This window comes from Ornithorhynchus anatinus, chromosome 17, assembly GCF_004115215.2.
Source record: "Ornithorhynchus anatinus isolate Pmale09 chromosome 17, mOrnAna1.pri.v4, whole genome shotgun sequence".
In the NCBI taxonomy this organism is placed as follows: Eukaryota; Metazoa; Chordata; class Mammalia; order Monotremata; family Ornithorhynchidae; genus Ornithorhynchus; species Ornithorhynchus anatinus.
In genome coordinates, this window is record NC_041744.1 from 9,045,941 (window position 1) to 9,064,518 (window position 18,578).

Sequence of the window (18,578 nt, forward strand, 5' to 3'; positions counted from 1 at the left end):
CCTCCCTTTTCGAGATGATCTGGATCCCCTAAATTACCCTACGCTCCCAAGAACAAGGATGGCATGAGCAGCTCAGCTGGTGCCAGTCACTCCATCAGTGATATTTATAGAGTGCTTACTATTTGCAGAGTACTGTACTAAGCGCTTGGGAGAGTACAATACAACCGAATAGGTAGACACGATCCCTGCCCACAACATGCTTATAGTCTAACAGGTCATGCCCATCCACACAGAGAAAGAGGAAAGTGGCCGGCAGGGCAAAGAGGGGACCGAAGCAGTCAGACATCGCTCTTGCTAGTCCCTCTGGAGAAGCAGCATGGCCTGGGAGTCAGAAGGACCTGAGTTCTAATCCTGATCTGCCACTTCTCTGCTGTATGACGCTGGGCAAGTCACTTAACTTTTCTGGGCCTCAGTTACCTCATTTGTAAATAAGACTGACGACTGACTGACACGTAATAAGTGCTTATTAGGACTCTGAGTCCCATGAGGGACATGGACTGTGTCCAACCTGATTAGCTTGTTCCTATCCCAGTGGTTCATGCAGTGCCTGGCACATAGTAAGCTCCTAATAAATATCAAAAAAAAAAAAAAAAAAGCCTGGGCTGTGAAGCAAGCGCCACGAATGCTGACCACCCCTTTTTTTCACCCCAGGGTCTTCTCCCTTGTTTGTCCAGTCATCTGCCTTGGTCTCAACTCCTTCCCTGCCCAAAATGGCTGTGGGACAGGCCAAATAGCTAATCAAATCTCTCCTGCTCACCACCGGACCCTCAAAGGGCCTGGCCCAGCACCCTTACGAATTGTGCTTGGGGGGTTGGTCAGAGGCAGAGGGGGGCACGACCCAGCCTAATGGGGGGTCTCTAGCCTCAGCTCTCCCTGAGCCAGGCCGGGGGTCGGCAGAACATCAGACCCTCACAGAGTGCTCGAGGAGAGGCTTGGGAGCGAGGGGGTTAGGGGAACAGGAGGTGCTGAGGATGATGGGGAAAGGGAAGAGAATGAATCCACTGGGGAGGGATCGGGAATGGCTCATTAGCACTGATGAAAGCCTTTTTTTCATTTACTCTAAATACTTTAAACGGGCTCCTTGGTTAGTTATTTGCATAGCTTAAGCACTAATGTGGAGGAAGGGCTGGGGCCCAGGGCTTCGGGGTGAGAGGAGATGAGCCAGGGCTGGGACCAAGGGAGGGCACTTTTTTTTTAAAGGACTTTGTTAGGTGCTTACTAAGTGCCAGACACTGCGTTAAGCGCTGGAGTAGTTGCAAGCTAATCAGTTGGACACAGTCCAAGTCCTACATGAAGCTCATAGTCTTAATCCTCATTTTACAGATGAGGTAACGGAAGCTCAGAGAAGTTAAGTGACTTGCCCAAGGTCACACAGCAGAGAAGTGGCAGGCATGTCTCTCTGCCCAGCCCTCTTTCCACCTCCCTTCCCTGGCATGGTGCTGGGGGTGGGCAAGGGGCAGTCTGGGGTCTTGGCAACGTGGCCTAGCAGAAAGAGCAAGGAGCGCGAGTCAGAAGACCTGGGTTCTAATCCCTGCTCCGCCATTTGTATGACCTTGGGCAAGTCACTTAACTTCTCTGTGCCTCAGTTACATCATCTGTAAAATGGGAATTAAGACTGTGAACCCTGTGTGGGATAGGGACAGTGTCCGACCTGATTATCTTGTATCTACTCCAGCGCTTAGTACAGTGCCTGGCAAAGCACAAGCACTTAACAAATACCACAGTTATTATCCGATCTCATAATCTGATATCTATTCAGGGTTTGGGACTTAGTAAAGGTTTAACATATGCCACAGTTATAATTATAACCGGATGCCTGAAGCTCTGAGTTAGCTGGGGAAATTAGGGGTTAAACCAGGCACCTTATCTTGTACCCTCAGTGTACCCTCATCTCCTCACCATTCTGCCTACGACCATCACCCTACCTAACCCCACAGCTTGGAAAAGAGAAAGCCCAAACTCTCAGCCCCAGCCAGAGCCAGACCGGCCCCCGTGCCCAGGCCAGTGGCTACGGAGCCACAGGGTTGGGTATTGTCGGGAAGCTGGACCAACCCTGGCATCACGAAAGGGCTTTCCCCTCTCCCGAGGAATCATTTGTGTCACACAACCGTGGGTGGTGATGGCACAGGGACCGCAAGGCGGCTGATTGCAGAATCAATTTGCTTGTTTGATCAGTCGTCTCCACCCCATTTCCCAGGACTCAACTCCCCAATAGAGCAATCAGCACAGTGGGCAGGAAGCAGATCACCAGGCTGGCCCCTTTCACCGGCCCCTTCCTTGCCACGGGACGTCTCCCAGTCCCCAAGGCTGACAGGGAGGAGGGAGGAGGGTCCCCTGACCCCGCAGCCCTGGTTTGGGGGAGCAATGAGTCCAGACCAGGCTGAGGGAGAGTAACCTGAGCTGCCGGGCACAGAGAGACACCACAGCAGGGATGCCAACGGGGGTGGGTGGAACATGTTGGCAAAGGCCTGGAATAGTGGAAAAGGCACAGGCCTGGGAGTCAGAAGTCCCAGGTTCAAATCCCAGATCTACCACTGTCCTTCTGTATGACCTTGGGCATACTTCTCTTTGACTGTTTCCTCATCTATAAAGTGGAGACTCAGTACCTGTTCTCTTCTTTTAGATTGTGGACAGGACTAGTGCTTTCCACATGGTAAGCCCTCAATAAATACAATTGATTGAATGAATGACCTGATGACTTTGTATCTTCCCCAATGCCTAGTATAGTTCTTGCTCCCCTCTAGACTGTAAACTCCTTGTATGCAGGGAATGTCTCTGTTTTAATGTTATATTGTACTCTCCCAAGTGCTAAATATAATGTTCTGCCCACAGTAAGTGCTCAATAAATATGATTGACACAGAATAAATGCTTAACAAATGTCACAATTCCTATTATTAAAGGCAGCAGGTGCTTTCCGTGGGGGATGTTTCCAGAGGCAGGTCTTTGCTATCATCTTTCAGTGCCAACCTGCTCCTCCTTGAGGCACCTGCCCCCTCCTTGCCCAATCTGGTGGTCTTGGCCTATGCAAGATGAGGATGGAGGACTGGGTGAGAGTGGCTCAGGGCCCAAACCTGACACTCCCGTTGTGCTTAGGCCTCAGCCCATGTATGCTAAAGCCGAAGTCTGGCTTCTCAGGATCCCAACCTGGCTTTCCGTCCCTCTTAGAAAGTGGTGGCCTCTACCTCAGGAGGACCAGAAAGAGGCCTGGTATATCTGCATCACGCTTCAGTCCTCTCAGAGGTTGGCACATGGTTGGCACATGGTGGAGCCGGATAAGATTGTAGGAACCAGGGCTTGGGAGGGGCAGGAAGCGGAGACCCCAGGCACCCACACATCACACGTGGGAAGCAGCATAATCTAGTGGAAAGATCACGGGCCTGGGAGTCAGGCCTGGATTCTAATCGCAGCTCCGCCACTTGTCTGCTGTATGACCTTGGTCAGGTCACTTCACTTCTCTGTGCCTCAGTTACCTCATCTGTAAAAAGGGGATTAAGACTGTGAGCTCCACGTGGGACAGGGACTGTGTCCAACCTGATTAGCTATATATACCCCAGCACTTACAACAGGGCTTGACACATAGTAAGTGCTTAACAAATACCATCATCATCATCATCACCACACGTCCAGGGAAGCCGGACGACTGCTCATCCAACTGCTTCCCCCTCCCCTCCCCAGCATCCCCAGGCCCTCCCCGCCTCCCACTCCCCAGAGCTCTTATTTGCCTGGCATGTCAGAGCCAAGCTCTCTCCTGAACAGACTGTGGACCATCTGCCGCTTCCTCGTGCCCACCAATCCGCGGGGCGGGTGTGAGCCTGCCGGGGGGGAGGGAGGCCCCACTGCCAGACGGGCTGTGGAATCCATGTCTCCTTGCAGACCCTCTTCTCCCCCCACCCACCCGCCCCCCTCCTCGGTGTCTGCTTCTCCCCCACCCCACCCCCCACCACGTCCTTCTCAACCCTCAGGCGACTGCTCCAGGACATTGAGTAGAGCTGAGGAGTTCACTGCTGCTGGGAGTTGAGCTGTTCCTGGATTCTTTTTCCAACCAGTATAGTGATAGTAGCGGAAGTAATAGCAGTAGTAGTAATAGCAATAATAATAGTAATAATAATAATAACGTTGGTATTCGTTAAGCACTTACTACATACTAAGCACTGTACTAAGCGCTTGGAATATACAGTTCGGCAATGGATAGAGACAATCCCTGTAGTGGGAGCATGGCCTAGTGGAAAGAGCACGGACCTGGGAGGCAGAGAACCCAGTATCTAATCCCCGCTCTGCCATTTGTATGCCGTGCGACCTTGGGCAACCCACTTCACTTTTCTATGCCTCAGCTTCTTCAACTTAAAATGCGGAAACTTGGACTGTGAGCCTCATGTGGGACAGGGACTGTTTCCAACTTGATTGGCTTGTACTTAGTACGGTGCTTAGCTCAAAGTTGGTGCCTAACAAATGTATATCATTAGTAATAATAATAGTAGCAGGAAGAGGAGGAGGGGGAGTATTTATTTCTTATCCACTGGGGGTATTGAACTGTACTAAGCTCTTGGGAAATATAAAAATGACACATTCCCTGCCCACAGGAGCTAATGCTCTAATGGGGCAGAGAGACATGAAAACATTCACAGAATAATCAAAATTAAATTAAAAGTACAATTGAATAAATGTGTGTATATAAAGCTATATAAACCCTGAGGATGGGCTTAAGCAGCACGTGGCTCTGCCATTTTCCTGGAGTGTGATCTTGGGCAAATCACTTCACTTCTCTGAGCCTCATATTTCTCAAGTGCAAAATGGGGCTTCAATACCTATTCTCCTTCTTACTTAGACTGTGAGCCCCTTGTGGGACAGTGACTTTGTCCGACTTGAATTTGGGGTATCTACCCCAGTGCTTGGCACTAATAAGCACTTACCAAATACCTCAATTCTTTTTCTTCTTCTCATTATCAAATCTGCAGGTCTGTCTTTGGAGGCCCCCAACCCCCGAGGTGATCCAGCTGCAGGAGCCTCCAAGCCTGAGGGGGTGCCGACAGCACTGCCCACCGCTCTACCCACCCCAGAGGAGCCGGCGGGCCCCATCCGCTTCGCCACCACGGCCCCCACTCTGAAGCTGCTGAACCACCACCCCCTGCTAGAGGAGTTGCTCCCGGAGACACCGGCCCACCTGGCGGAGCTGAGGCCGGCTCCCTCTTTACGGCAGGGTTCGGTGCCCCTCCTGCCAGGCATCCCCAGCCCATTCGTCCCGAGCCCGCTCACTAGTCTGCCCCACCATGGCGGCCACTCTGTCTTCTCTGACCTCACCCCGACGCCCCCTGGCCCAGCCTCGGGCCCCAGACCCTCCCCTCCCAGGGCGATGGAGGTGGCAGCCTGGACCCCCAGATCTATCTGGTCTGGGCCTACTGTCACCGTGCCCCCTGAGCCAGGGCCTGGGGTGGCAGCGCCCGACTCTATTAAAGTGGTCACTGCCGCCCCCGAAGACCCGCTGCCTGAGGCCAGGCTGGGTGTTTCCGGAGCGCCGGGGACAACGGCCGCCCAAGCCCGGGAGCTCGGGGCGGAGAGCACAGGCTCGGCGACGGCATCTGGTGATGACGAGGACACCACCACCACCACCATCATCACCACCACGGTCATTACCACCGGCCAGCCCCCGGGTAGGCCCCTGCTTGGCCAGCCCATTCTCGGGGGGGATCAAGAGGGGGTAGGTGGGCCTAGGATGGGAGAATGCCCCTCCCCTAGGTGGGAGGGAGGGTTCAGCTGATCATCCCCCCTACCGGGATCAAGTTGCCATCTTCAGGGCCCCAATGCCTAAGGCTCCCATCAAGCAGCCCCGGGGAGGTCTTGGGAACTTCCGCTGTTGAATAGGGATTGTCTCTATATGTTGTCAAAGTGTACTTCCCAAGCGCTTAGTACAGTGCTCTGCACACAGTAAGCGCTCAATAAATACGATTGAATGAATGAATAGTGTTCCAACACCAGCATGCTTTGCTTCTACCCCAGGGCCAGTAGCTCAGCACCTGGCATCTCCAAAAGGATCTAAAAAGCAGAGGGTCTGCCGACATCCCACTCCCCTCCTCTATCTTTCTTGGATCAGTAACCATGCAAAGAGAATGGGCTAGGCTGACCGTCTGATTCTGGTCTCCTTCTGGGTCTCTCCCCACCCCAGCTCCTTGTAGCTGGAATTTCACAGGTCCAGAAGGCCAACTGGACTCCCCAGAGGCATCTGGCTCCACTTTCGACAGCGGCCTTGACTGCTCCTACTACATCTCCGTTTACCCCGGCTATGGGGTGGAGATCAAGGTGAGTTCCCCAGGCCCAAGGGGGTGGGAGATGAGGGAGGTGAAGAAGGAGAGGGAGAGAGGTCATAATCAGGGGAGGGGCTGGCACAATGCCAACCCACTCCAATGGCCTCTGCTGACCGAAAGAGTCAAAACTACAGCAGGAGGAATTGAGGTTAGACAGCAGGAACGACTTCCTAACATGGCGGATTAGACAGAGAAACGGGATCAGTCAGTAGTCTTTATTGATCACTTACTCTGTGCAGAACACTGTGCTGGGAGCTTCAGTAGACATGATCTCTGCCCTCAAGGAGTTTACAATGTAGCGGGGAAAACAGCTGCTAAAATAAATTTGAGGTAGGGGGAAGCCGGAGAGTATAAAGATATTTCCATCAGTGCTGTGGATCTGGAGGGTTGCAGTGCTAGGTACCCATGAGGATAGCTTTCCTGGAGAAACCCTGGGCATTGTTCAGGGTTCCTTGCCCTCCTGCCCAGCCTTGTAGTTGTAGTAATAGCATTCGGAAGAGTACAATGCAACTGGGAGGTGGTAAACATGTTCCCTGACCAACACTGTATTTGCCAAACTCTTACTTTGAGTCAGGCACTGTACTAAATGCTGTAGTAGATACAAGATCAGGTTGGACACAGTTCATGTGCCACGTGGGGCTCACAGTCTTAATCCCCATTTTACCATGAGGAATCTGAGGTGCAGAGAAATTAAGTGACTTGCCTAAGGTCACACAGCTGGAGCCGGGATTAGAAGTGACTAATCCTGGTGGTGATGCAGTGGACTAGGCCCTTGGGAAGTTTGGAATAAGTAGGGACATGATCCCCATCCTCAGGGAGCTTGAGCTGGGGAGACAGACAAGAGCGTGACATGTCTGTGCAGAAAAATTCTGTGTACTCAAGGTGGGGTAGACGAGGAAGCCACCCACTCCTTCTTCTGGCTGTCCTCTTCTCAGCATGCACCCCTCTGCCCCCCATCCCCTCCCGGGACAACCCTTCACATGCCTCCCCAGTGGTGGGACTCTGTGCCCCCTGGAAGGAGTACCCGGCCTCACTAGACTGGCAAGGGAGAGAGAGCTCCAGGTGGGATATAGAGTATGCCGGAGAGGTCAAAGCAGGGGGGCACCTTCAGAGTGGCTTGGGGGCTGAGTAGGGTTGGCCATAAACAGGCAGGAGTGCCACCCCTCCCCACTCCCAGTCCTGGCACTAGGCTCTCGCCCCTTCTGGGCCCGGAGCCCTACACTGTGAAAGTAATTAGTACCGAGGTGGCTTGCCCCACCCCTTCGCCTTGTGAGTGCTCAGCGCCGCTTAATTCATGTAATTAACGTAATTAACGTCAAATTTTTGCCTAATGAGCAGGCCCCGGCTGGTTCCCTCAGAGGTACAGACTTGCTGCAGGTATGGGGGAAAGGACAAAGGGCCGGGGGTAAGGGGGAGACCTTCCCTCCCTGTGCCCAGGTCCTAATCACCTCCCCTCCGTCCTGGAAATAATCCACCAGAGCCGAAGGAAGGAGGCCGGGGACCTTGCTGGGCTAAGGAACAGACAGAGCAGGATTTGCTCTGCGCTCTCTCTGAACCCGGCCCTGGACCACAAACAACCCCTCCTAAAAGACTCACATACTGCTCTATATTTTTGAAACTCGCGTGCTATTCATCGAAATGCAAGAGCCGTTACCAGGCAACTCCACGATTAAAACCTTCCACGTCCCCCAGATTATCATAAATAATGCCAAACGGAGAACCCCGCCCCCCCTCCCTGCCGACCCCCCTCTTGCTGCCACCCCTGGCAGGGAGGGAAGAGGAGGGGGAAAGGGAGGGTGATAGAAGTGAGACTTGCAAGCGGGAGGAAGGTAGCCAGAGGCCGGGGGCAGCGGAAATTAGAGATGAGAGATCCGCTCAGAGGGAATTAGGTCAGTTGGTGGGGGAGGGAGAAAGTGAGGTGGGAGGCGGAGGAGGGGACTGGACTCGGTGGAAGCAGAGGAAGAGGGGGAGGGAGAGGAGAGGTTCCCTCGGCCCTGGCTGGATGTGACCGTTGACCCTGCAGTGGCTAAACTTAAAAGGAATCAAGGATTGGTTGTCCAGTTGTTCCTTACAGCGCTAATCTGAGTGGGGGACCACACTCAGGGCGGGAGTGCTGGGGGGAGTCGGAGGGACAAAGCCGAGATGGCCAAGAGAGAGGAGCTGCAGGTCCTGGGATGCTCCCGCGTTGGTCCCAGCTTGGCAAGGAAGGAAGGAGAAGCTCTGGAAAACAGAGTTCTGATTAGAAAAACGGGTCAGGCAGCGATCAAGCAGAGCCCATCTGACTGGTGTGGAAACCCAGGCCCTGACACCAGGTCGGGGGGCACTGGGAAGCAGCGTGGCCTAGTGAAAGAGCAGAGGCCTGGGAGTCAGAGGACCTGGGTTCTAATCCCAGCTGTGCCACTTGTCTGCTGTGTGATCACAGGCAAGTCACTTAACTTCTCTTGACCTCAGTTACCTCATCTTCTTCTTCAATTGTACTTACTGAGCAGAAGACTGTGCTAAGTGCTTGGGAGAGTACAGTACAACAATAAACAGACACATTCCCTGCCCACAAGAAGTTTACACTCAGGGGATGTGGGACAGACATTAATATAAATAAATTACAGCTATGTACATAAGTATACTGTGGAGCTGGGAGAGGGGATGGTGAGGATACTGTCCAACCTGATTAGCTTGCATCTACTCCAGTGCTTATTATGGTGCCTGGCACATAGAAAACACTGAACAAATAGCAAAAATTAAAAAAAAAAACTATCTGAGAGGGCAGGTCTGGAAGCACTGAGGGAAAGAGGAAGGAGCATGGGGGGGTGGAGGGCACTGAGGGAGAGAGGACTGGAATTGGGAACCCTGGAAGAAAAGAAGCAGGAGCCAAAGAGAGAGGAGGGGAGGACCAGGATGTGAAAGTGTGGTGGTAGAGGAGCCGAGGTGCTGGACCCAGCAGGAGTAGCAGGAGGTGGTGCAGAGGTGTGAGGAGCACTAGAGAAATGTAAAGACCGACTTGCCACAGCCAAAGCAGCTGCTTCCTCTTCCAGCTGTCTGGGCAACCGACTCCAGCTGTTCTCAGCACTCACACCACCACACTCCCAGGGCCCTGGCCCCAATCTGGAGAGGGAACCCACCGTGCTGCCCATCTCCAGGCTGTACAGGATGCTGAAGCCGGACTCCAGGAAGGCCTGGGTTCTTGAAGAGCTAGAGGGCCCCCACCCGGGTGAGCACTGGGGTTGAGGCTGCTGCTGTTAAGTGGCATTGGAGCATAAATGAAGCTCCCTGCGAAACCCCAGCTTGAAGTGGCAGAGCAAATTTACCCACACAGTTTCTGGTAGGCTCAGCCCAGACCCACTCGTTCTCCAAGGGAGAGCCTAGGATCTGGGCCCTCTGCCTCCTCCTCTTCCTTCTCTTCCTCCTCCTCCTCCTCCATGGCTCCTTCCCTTCTCTGTTCCCCCACCCGGGAGCCCTGATCGCAGAGGGAGCAGCCACCATCACCCAGCCCGGCTGAACCTAGGGCTTTGGGCCCCCGGCGTTTCCATGGCAATGGAGAGGCAGCGCCTGTTCCCAGGCTACGGTGGAAGATTTGGTGCTACGAGGAGTTCAGGCCTGAGGCTCAGTGCCCACGGGCCACAAGAACAGATGAGCAGTGCTGCCCACAGACCTAACTGTGTCTTCCCTCTCACCCCTCAGAAGAGCAAGCCGCCACTCCAGCTTTTTCCTGTCAGTGTCACTTTCTTCCTGCCGGGAAACTGGTGGACTTCCCCACTCCCACCCAAGGAAAGTGCCCCAAACCGAGTATCTTTTTGTGAACAATGTGCCCATAGCTCGCTGCCGGAGGATGGCCGAGCCCATCTGGCCTGAGACCTTCCCTGTTGTCATGGAAACCCAAGGCTCCCTCTTAAGGCCCGGTGACTCCCTCGGCCCTTCTTGTCCTGGTTCAGAGCTAAGGCTGAGACAAAAGGCCATCCCAGCCTCTCCCCTTCTCCACTCAGCCACGCCCTACTCCACAGACCTGCCCCTCAGCCCCCTACCAGTGGCCCCCACCAACGGCCCCCGCTGACATTTCAATCTTTCTGCAAAGCCGGGCACAGGAACATTTCTGATGCCTGCAAATTACCTCCAGACTCCATCACACAATCCCTGACAGGCCCGCCTCGCAGACAAGTGGCAAATTAAACACCAGTGCCGGTGACAGGTCCAGGCGGGGGCGGTGGCAGACGAGGGCGGACCAGAGCATAGAGGGCTTCTGACTCTGAAATTGTGGAGCCTGGCCAGGAAGCACAGGAGGGGAGTCGAGCCACTGAGACCCCGAAGCCGGCTGGTACTGGGAGATGACCCCTTGGGTTCAGGTTGGGATCTGCCCCCTCCGGATGGGGGGAGGATCCCCTGGGAGATCCCCAACTCCCCAACACACCTCAGGACCCCAGGGGGACGAGATTGCAGCTGCTGGGACCCTTGGGATATCCCCAGTACAGCGACTCCAGCTGGTGTGGGGCTGCCTCAGCTGCTAGGCCTGAAAAATTCCCAGGGGTGTCTCCTGAGCTTCAGAGAAGAGGCTTCTAGGTCTAATAATAACTGTGGGGTTTGTTAAGCACTTGCTTTGTGCCAAGCACTGTGCTAATTGCTAGGGTCGATACAGTGCAGTCAGATCAGACATGGCCACTGTCCCACTTTGGGCTCACAGTCTAAGGTAGAGGGAGAATAGGTATTGAATTCCCATTTGACAGATGAAGAAACTGAGGCTCAGAGAAGTGAAGTGACTTGCAGGCCAGTGGCAGGGCTGGAATGAGAATACAGGTCTCCTGTCTGCCAGTCCCATGCTCTCTGGGGGGTTGTTTTATGGCATTAGAGGGTGTCTTCTCTCTGCCACTCCCCACTCCTCCAAATATGTGACTTGCCACCAGGCCAGTGCCTGAATGACTTCTCGGTAGCCTGACCCAACCCAAAGCTGCTACCCAATCAATCAATCAATGATATTTATTGAGCACTTACTGTGTGCAGAGCATTGTACTAAGTGCTTGGGAAAGTACAATGCAAAAGTGCTGGGAGATATGATCCCTGACCACAGGTGCTTACAGTCTACTGGGGCAGACAGATATTAAAATAGATTATGATTAGAGGAAAAGAGTGGAGTGTAAGGGTATGTACACAACTGCTTTGTGGCTGGGGTTAATAATATTTTTATTATGCTACTTGTCAAGGGCTTACTATATGCCAAGTACTATACTAAACATTGGGGTAGATACAAAACAATCAGGTCCCACATGGGGCTCAGTCTAAGTTGGAGGGATAACAGGTATTAAATCCCCAGGAGAACAGGTATTGAATCCCCATTTTGCAGATGAGGGAAATGAGGCACAGAGAAGTGACTTGCCCAAGGTCACACAGCAGGTAAGTAACAGATCAGAATTAGAGCCCAGATCCTGTGCTCTTTCCATTAAGCCATGCTGGGTTATTCAGCCAAGTGCATAGCTAGTGCAGATAAGATGGACTGATCTAGATACCCCTTGGCCCCAGGAACAGCTGCCCTCCACCACACCCTGCCAGGGCATCCTCAGGGACTCCCAGCTTCCTTGCTGCTTTCTCCAGCTCCATGCTTTCTCCATGTTGGGTTGTCTGTCCCTAAATTGGAGGGAGTGAGAGCAATGCTGATCTGCTGCCCTCAGCCTTGGGTGCCCAAGTAACCGCAGGCAAACCTCTCCAACTGGCCCAGACCTGGGGGCGAGCTGAAGCCTCCCCTCACCTGGGACTGGAGCAGGCCAGGCAGGGGAAGAGAGTGGGGAAGGGCCCGGCTGAGAAGCGGAGCCAGGCACACTCCCAGAGGGCAGCTGAGCCCCACTCTGCTGATTATGTATTCATGGTGGCGGCGGCGGCGGCGGAGGTGGTGGTGAGAGGAAGGACACTCAGGACGTTGCTGGTGGGGAAACGTAGGCGGCCGAGGGGTGTGCCTGACGAGGCTTCAGCTGGGAGGACAGGCCCACCGTCTGGGCAACCTCTCACCCCTTGGAGAGGAGTTTCAGGGCTGGGGGGTGCTCCAGGCCCCAGCCCCACAGAGTCAGATCCCAGCCTCTCCCCACTTGCTCACCCCCCCGTCAAGAAGACAGAGGCTGGACTAGAGGTCTCAGGGAGAAAGGGAAGCCTGGCCTCCTCTGGCCTGAGAGGTTGGGAGGGGCCCAGGCACCAGAGCGCAGCCCTGAAGGCATATGAGATTCCCCGAGCTGAGAGAGGGCAGGGAGGGAACCATCTGGGCTGTTCAGTCAGGCTAGGAGACGACCATGACTACCACGACACCGGATGACATTTAGCAAACACGATTCACTAAGAATTCCCTCATCCCTGCCCACCCCGCCCCCAGCTGAGGCTTTGTGAGGAGAGAGTTTGGACTCTCTCTCGAAGCCCAGGGATCTCAGGGGAAGGGAGGGGGAGGGAGTACAGAGATCTGGTGGGAGTGAGTATGGGGGAGATGGGGAACTGGGGGAGGGATCTTGAAAGTTGAGATAGGAAATGGAGTCCCCGAGAGGGCTGGGAGAGAGACAAAGAGGAGATGGATATGAAAGATCCAAGAAAGGAGAGAAGAGGGTGGTCTGAATTCAGGAAGAGGAAAGCCAGAAGAAAGGGGAGAAATAGAGAGGGAGAGAGGGGCAGAAGGGCAGAGAGAGAAAGGAGGAAGGAAAGAGAAATGGAGGAAGGGAGAGGGAGAAAGGAAGACTCGAGGCAGGAAGATGAAAGGAGAGAAGGAAAAGGGGAAGAGACAGAAGGAGCAAGGAGAGCGAGAAGAATGGAGGAAGGAAGGGAGAAGGAGGAGGGAGGGAGAGAGAATCTTCAGGAAGCAGCAGGACCTAGTGGAAAGAGCCCAGGATTGGGAGATAGGAAACCTGGGTTCACACGCTGGCTATGAAGCTTGCCTTCTGGGTGACCTTGGGCAAGTCACTTAATTTCTCTGAACCTCATGATCCTCACCTGTAAAATGGGTTTTCAGTTTTGGGGTATTCGCTTTTTCTTTTCCCTCCCACTTGAGCCCCACAAAGGACCAGGGTTTAGTCTACATCTGATCTGATTACCTTGTGTCTACCCTGGTGCTTAGCACAGTGCTTGACTCACAGTAAGTGCTTAATAAACACCACTACGGGACCCGAGAGAGTGGATTATCCTCAAATGATATTTATTAAATCCAAGTGCAGGCACTAGTTCTAGACAGGCACCCTGCGCCGGAAGGAGGGCGAGAAGTTGAGGGAGAAGCATCGTGGCTTAGTGGATAGAGCCTGGGAGTCATAAGGAACTGGGTTCTAATTCTGACGGCTCCACTTGTTTGCTGTATAACCTTGGACAAGTCACTACACTGGGCCTCAGTTATGGTGTTGGTGATTAATGGTGATTAAGACTGTGAGCCCTATGTGGGACTGGGACTATGTCCAACTCGATTATCTTGATGCTACCCTAGCACTTAGAAGAGTGCCTGGCACATAGTAAGCACTTAACAAATACAATTATTATTAGCAGGAGGGAGAGATCTTGTATCTACCCCAGCGCTTAGAACAGTGCCTGGCACATAGTAAGCACTTAACAAATACAATGATTATTATTATTATTAGGAGAGAGAGAGTGTTCTGAAGAGGAGAAGGGGGCGGTTATGGGTTGAAGGTGTCTCTGGGTGGAAGGCAACTGGGTTTCAGGGCTGCTCAACCTGGAGAGACATCTCACCACCCAACTTCATGCCCGCAGGTCCAGAACGTCAGTCTGCAGGCAGGGGAGATGGTAACGGTGGAGGCGGCTGGGGGTCCCGAGCCCCTGCCCCTGGTCAACGAGACCCTGCTGCTGCAGGGCCAGGTGATCCGCAGCCCCACCAACCAGGTGGTCGTGCGGTTCCAGGGTCTCCCGCCTCCTGTCGGCCCTGGATCCTTCCACTTCCGCTACCAAGGTAGGCTCCGGAGAATGGGCCCTGGGTCCTGGGCAGGGAGAGGCCGGGGGGTGGTCGTGGGGGGGTCCCGGGCCAGGGAACACTGGTCAGCAGACAGAACCAGACAAGCCAGCTGATCTGCGGAGGAGATGCCATCATGGTGTGGAGAGAGACAGCCCCAGCCAAGACTGGTCAGCTTTTCCAATCCTTTTGCTTAGCCTGAAACTGGAGTGGGCACAGTGCCTTCCCTATGCCCTCCATCCCTTCTTCTTTATTCGTTCTCTGGGCTGCCCAGGCTGGCCAGGCACACTCCCCTGAGGCCTCCCTGTGGCCTGTTGTGATGATGCCAACTGTCCCTCACCTATGGGCTCTTGGCAAGCCACCAAGTCTCAGGGATGCACACAGGGGTGCCCAGACACATGCAGGTGCCATTGGGATGCCTTACTCTTCTGGCCACCCTGTTAGCTCCTATGCCCCCTCAATGCCAACCTAGTAGGTAAAGGTACAATTTCCTGGCCCATCCAAGCCAGCCGTCACGGGGTTAAATGAGCATGGAGCACGGAGTAGCACTAATAGGGAGATAATTGGTGTGAGCAATTACCAGCTCATTTAACATCCTTCCCACCACCTCTGCATCCCTACCACCCCTGTAAGACATTAAGTCTCTGGGAAGGGGAGGGGCAGTGACACTCTATCAAAGACTCCACCCCTTTGGGACCCTCCCTGGCACCCAAAAGCCCCTCCCCCAGCCGAGCCTCTCTTCACCTCGTGACCTGGGGGGAAGTTAAGGCCCGGAAATTTGAGGCTAGTAGGCCCAAACCCCCTCTAATAGCCCGTCAGTTGTCAGCCCTGGCTTGGCAGGGCTCATTTCATGGAGCACTGACCTTGGTTGTAACCTCTACTTCCCCTGTCTTTTACCCCAAGCATCCGGGGAGGGGAAGGAATAATGGAGATTGGGACCCTCCCCTGTCACTGACCGCCCCGGCTAGGCCCCGGGTAGCCGTTTGATCAGCCATCGGCTTCTTCCATAATGATGGTTATTCCCCTAATTGCAGCCTGCAATTAGCCCAAATCCTGGTGATGGCCGGATGGGGAGTCTCCATTTGACCTGTTTATATCTCCCCATTTTCTGGCCTGCCGCCTGGGGGCCAGTCGGGTCTGGGTGCCAGCCTGGATGGGGAGGAGGAAAAGAAGCCCCCGGGAGGAGTCAGTGGTGGTCGGGCACATGGGGAGAGAGGATATATTTGTCCTGGAGTGCCAGGGAGTCCAATGCCCAAGGAAAAGCGAATACCAGAGGAACTGGGCAGGCTCCCTAGCCCCGGGGAGTTGCCACCTGTTAGCTTAGGAGGGGGCCACTTTACCAGGGACATGGGGACAAATTTCCCACCATATCTTCAGGCCCACTGCAGCACTGCACCCCACAGCCCATGGTGCTCTCCACCAGCACCCTTCAATCAATCAATCCTCCTTTTCCCCCTCCACCCTTCCGGGCTGCTTCAGAAAGAGAAGGGGCACTCTCTGGGCACTACCCTGATGGGAACTAGCCATGGCTCGAGCCACACAAAAAGAAAAATAACAACAGATTGCATGGAGAGGCTCCCCAGCGTGCCGTTACCATGGAAACAGGAAGCAAATTAAACGGGGGCCACGGTTTTACCCATAGCAGAGGCCAGGGGTTGTTTGGGTCAGATCCAGTGGGCCTCTTCCTTCCACCCACCCCTATCCTCCTCAGCCCCCCGACCACAGCGGGCCTCTCTGCTCTCCTCAGAACGGTTGGGGCAGGCACCAGGGGTGATCTGGAAATTTTTTTGCAAGGCTCATTTTTCCCACCACCAACTCCAGTAGTTTTTGACACTCTTGGTTCCCTCGCCCAGAGTCCGGGTGGTGTGGCCTGGCAGTTGGCCAAGAAGCAGCTTGGCCTAGTGGATAGAACATGGACCTAGGAATCAGAAGGTCCTGAGTTCTAATCCCAGCTCGCCTGCTTGTCACTTCACTTTTCTGTGTCTCGGTTACCTCATCTGCAAAATGGGGATTAAGACTGTGACACCCATGGGGGGTAGAAACAAGATAATCGGGTTGGACACAGTTCCTGTCCCACGTGGGACTCACAGTCTTAGTCCCTATTTTAAAGATGAGCTGAATGAGGCCCAGAGAAATAGAGTGACTTGCCCAAGATCACACAGCAGACAAGTAGCAGAACCAGGAGTAGAATTCCATTCCTCTGACTCCTAGGCCTGTGCTCTATCCACTAGGCCACATTGCTTTTTTTCTGAGTTTGCACTGATGCCTGCCTCATTGTGGCCTCCGACCACATCTCTGGGAGGGAGAATGTTGGACGGGCTGAAAATCCAGGGCCAGAGCTATTCGAGCCACTGACCCATGACAGGCCTGAACTGGCCCTGAGCCAAACAGGAAGTGGCAGTGTGGCAAGAGCCTGGGAGTCAAATCCCTGCTCTGCCATTTGTCTGCTATGTGACCTTAGGCAAGCCATTTCACTTATCTGTGCCTCAGTTTTCTCATCTGTAAAATGGGGGTTAGGACTGTGAGCCCCAGGTGGGACAGGCATTTTGTCCAATCAGATTATCTTGTATCTACCCCAGTGCTTAGTACAATGACTGACACATAGTAAGTGCTCAACATATACAATTGTTGATCATTCCAGGGGTGTGGTAGCCCACGGGGGTCAGTAACCTGCCCTTCCTTGCCCTTCCGGCCCTTCCCTTCCCTGCCCTCCCCTGTCTTCTCCTGCAAATGAGTTTAAGGCCACTTTTTTTTCTTCTTCTCAAAGTCAGTGCTGTTGACCTGAACTGGGGACCCCGGTGGGCCAGAGGTCACTCTGTACCTACCTCAGAGCTTATTCATTCATTCAATAGTATTTATTGAGCGCTTACTATGTGCAGAGCACTGTACTAAGCACTTGGAATGAACAAGTCGGCAACAGATAGAGACAGTCCCTGCCGTTTGATGGGTTTACAGTCTAATTGGGGGAGACAGACAGACAAGAACAAGAGCTTAGTACAGGGAGAGGGAGAGAGGAAGAGAGGGAGACCGGGAAAAGCCCTCCACCGCCCCTCACTCACCTACCCTAGACTCACACCCCAATAGAGAAGAAGCGTGGCTTAGTGGAAAGAGCAAGGGCTTGGGAGTCGGAGGTCGTGGGTTCTAATCCCACCTCGGCCACTTGTCTGCTGCGTGACGCTGGGCAAGTGACTTCACTTCTCTGTGTCTCAGTTACCTCATCTGTAAAATGGAGATTAAGACTGGGAGCCCTACGTGGGACAACCTGGTTACCTTATAGCCACCCCAGCGCTTAGGACAGTGCTTGGCACATAGTAAGCGCTTAACAACCATCGTTATTATTAACCCGCATCCAAGGTTGGACTGAGGACCGGGCGCCACCTTCTGGCCAGGCTTGATATGCCGGCTTCATTCTGTGGAGCCCAAACTTCCCTCCCTCAGTCTCCCCCATTACCGATCCATAGTATTTATTAACCATAATAAGAGTTATGGTATTTGTTAAGCGTTTACTATGTTCCAGGCACTGTACTAAGCGCTAGATTTATTGAATGCTTACTGTGTGCAGACCACTAGACCTGTAGCACAGTGACTCCCTTGGCCTAAGGGAATCTCAGTGGGCACAGACCCTTCCTCTCCCAGAGGTGGTGATCTCTAGTCTGCTCTTAAAGAATACTCACACGGGTCACCCATTCCAGCGGCCCACAATAGGAAGTTTATCCTGACATCTAAGAGCAATCCCTCTTGCTGCCCGGCCACCCATTCCTCTGGAAGAGGAGGGCAGCTTCTCTTTATTCAGCACTACAGCGTGCAGGCCCCCGAACTAAGTACTGGGGAAATTTAGACACTCCGACGTGTCCCTGGTCCAGTTGGGGCTCACGGTGGGGGGTGGAGACAGAGGGGAGGGGGAGATAGACACCCAGAGAAAGGATAATGGTGTGAATCTAATATAAAATGGCAACAGAGAATGGTCAGTGGATTGAGCACAGGCCTGGGAGTCAGGAGGAAACTGGGTTCTAGTCTCAGCTCCGCCACTTGTGTGCCAAGTGATTTGGGGCAATTCATTCATGCATTCGTATTTATTGAGCACTTACTGTGTGCAGAGCACTGTACTAAGTGCTTGGGAAAGTACAATGCAACAATAAACAGACACATTCCCTGCCCATCATGTGATGAACAGGTGGAAGAAAAGTAGAGACAAATAGTTCACTTCTTTGGGCTTCAGGTACCTTATCTGTAGAATGGAGATTAAGACTGTGAGCTCCATGTGGAACATGGACTGTGTCCAACCTGATCCGCTTGTATCTACCTCATCTGTAAAATGGTGATTAACTGTGAGCCTCACGTGGGACAACCTGATGACCCTGTATCTACCCCA

At 53.6% G+C, this 18,578-nt stretch overlaps 1 protein-coding gene across 2 annotated transcripts in view; it reads left to right on the forward strand.

Moving 5' to 3' along the window:
- SEZ6 (seizure related 6 homolog) overlaps positions 1-18,578 on the forward strand; it is a 45,599-nt gene that overhangs the window by 14,563 nt on the left and 12,458 nt on the right. For both annotated transcript variants that reach the window (XM_029082610.1, XM_029082611.1), the window contains exons 2-4: positions 4,957-5,649; positions 6,162-6,295; positions 14,011-14,206. In XM_029082610.1, the coding sequence (XP_028938443.1) occupies positions 4,957-5,649; positions 6,162-6,295; positions 14,011-14,206 (1,023 nt within the window). The remainder of the gene's footprint in view (positions 1-4,956; positions 5,650-6,161; positions 6,296-14,010; positions 14,207-18,578) is intronic.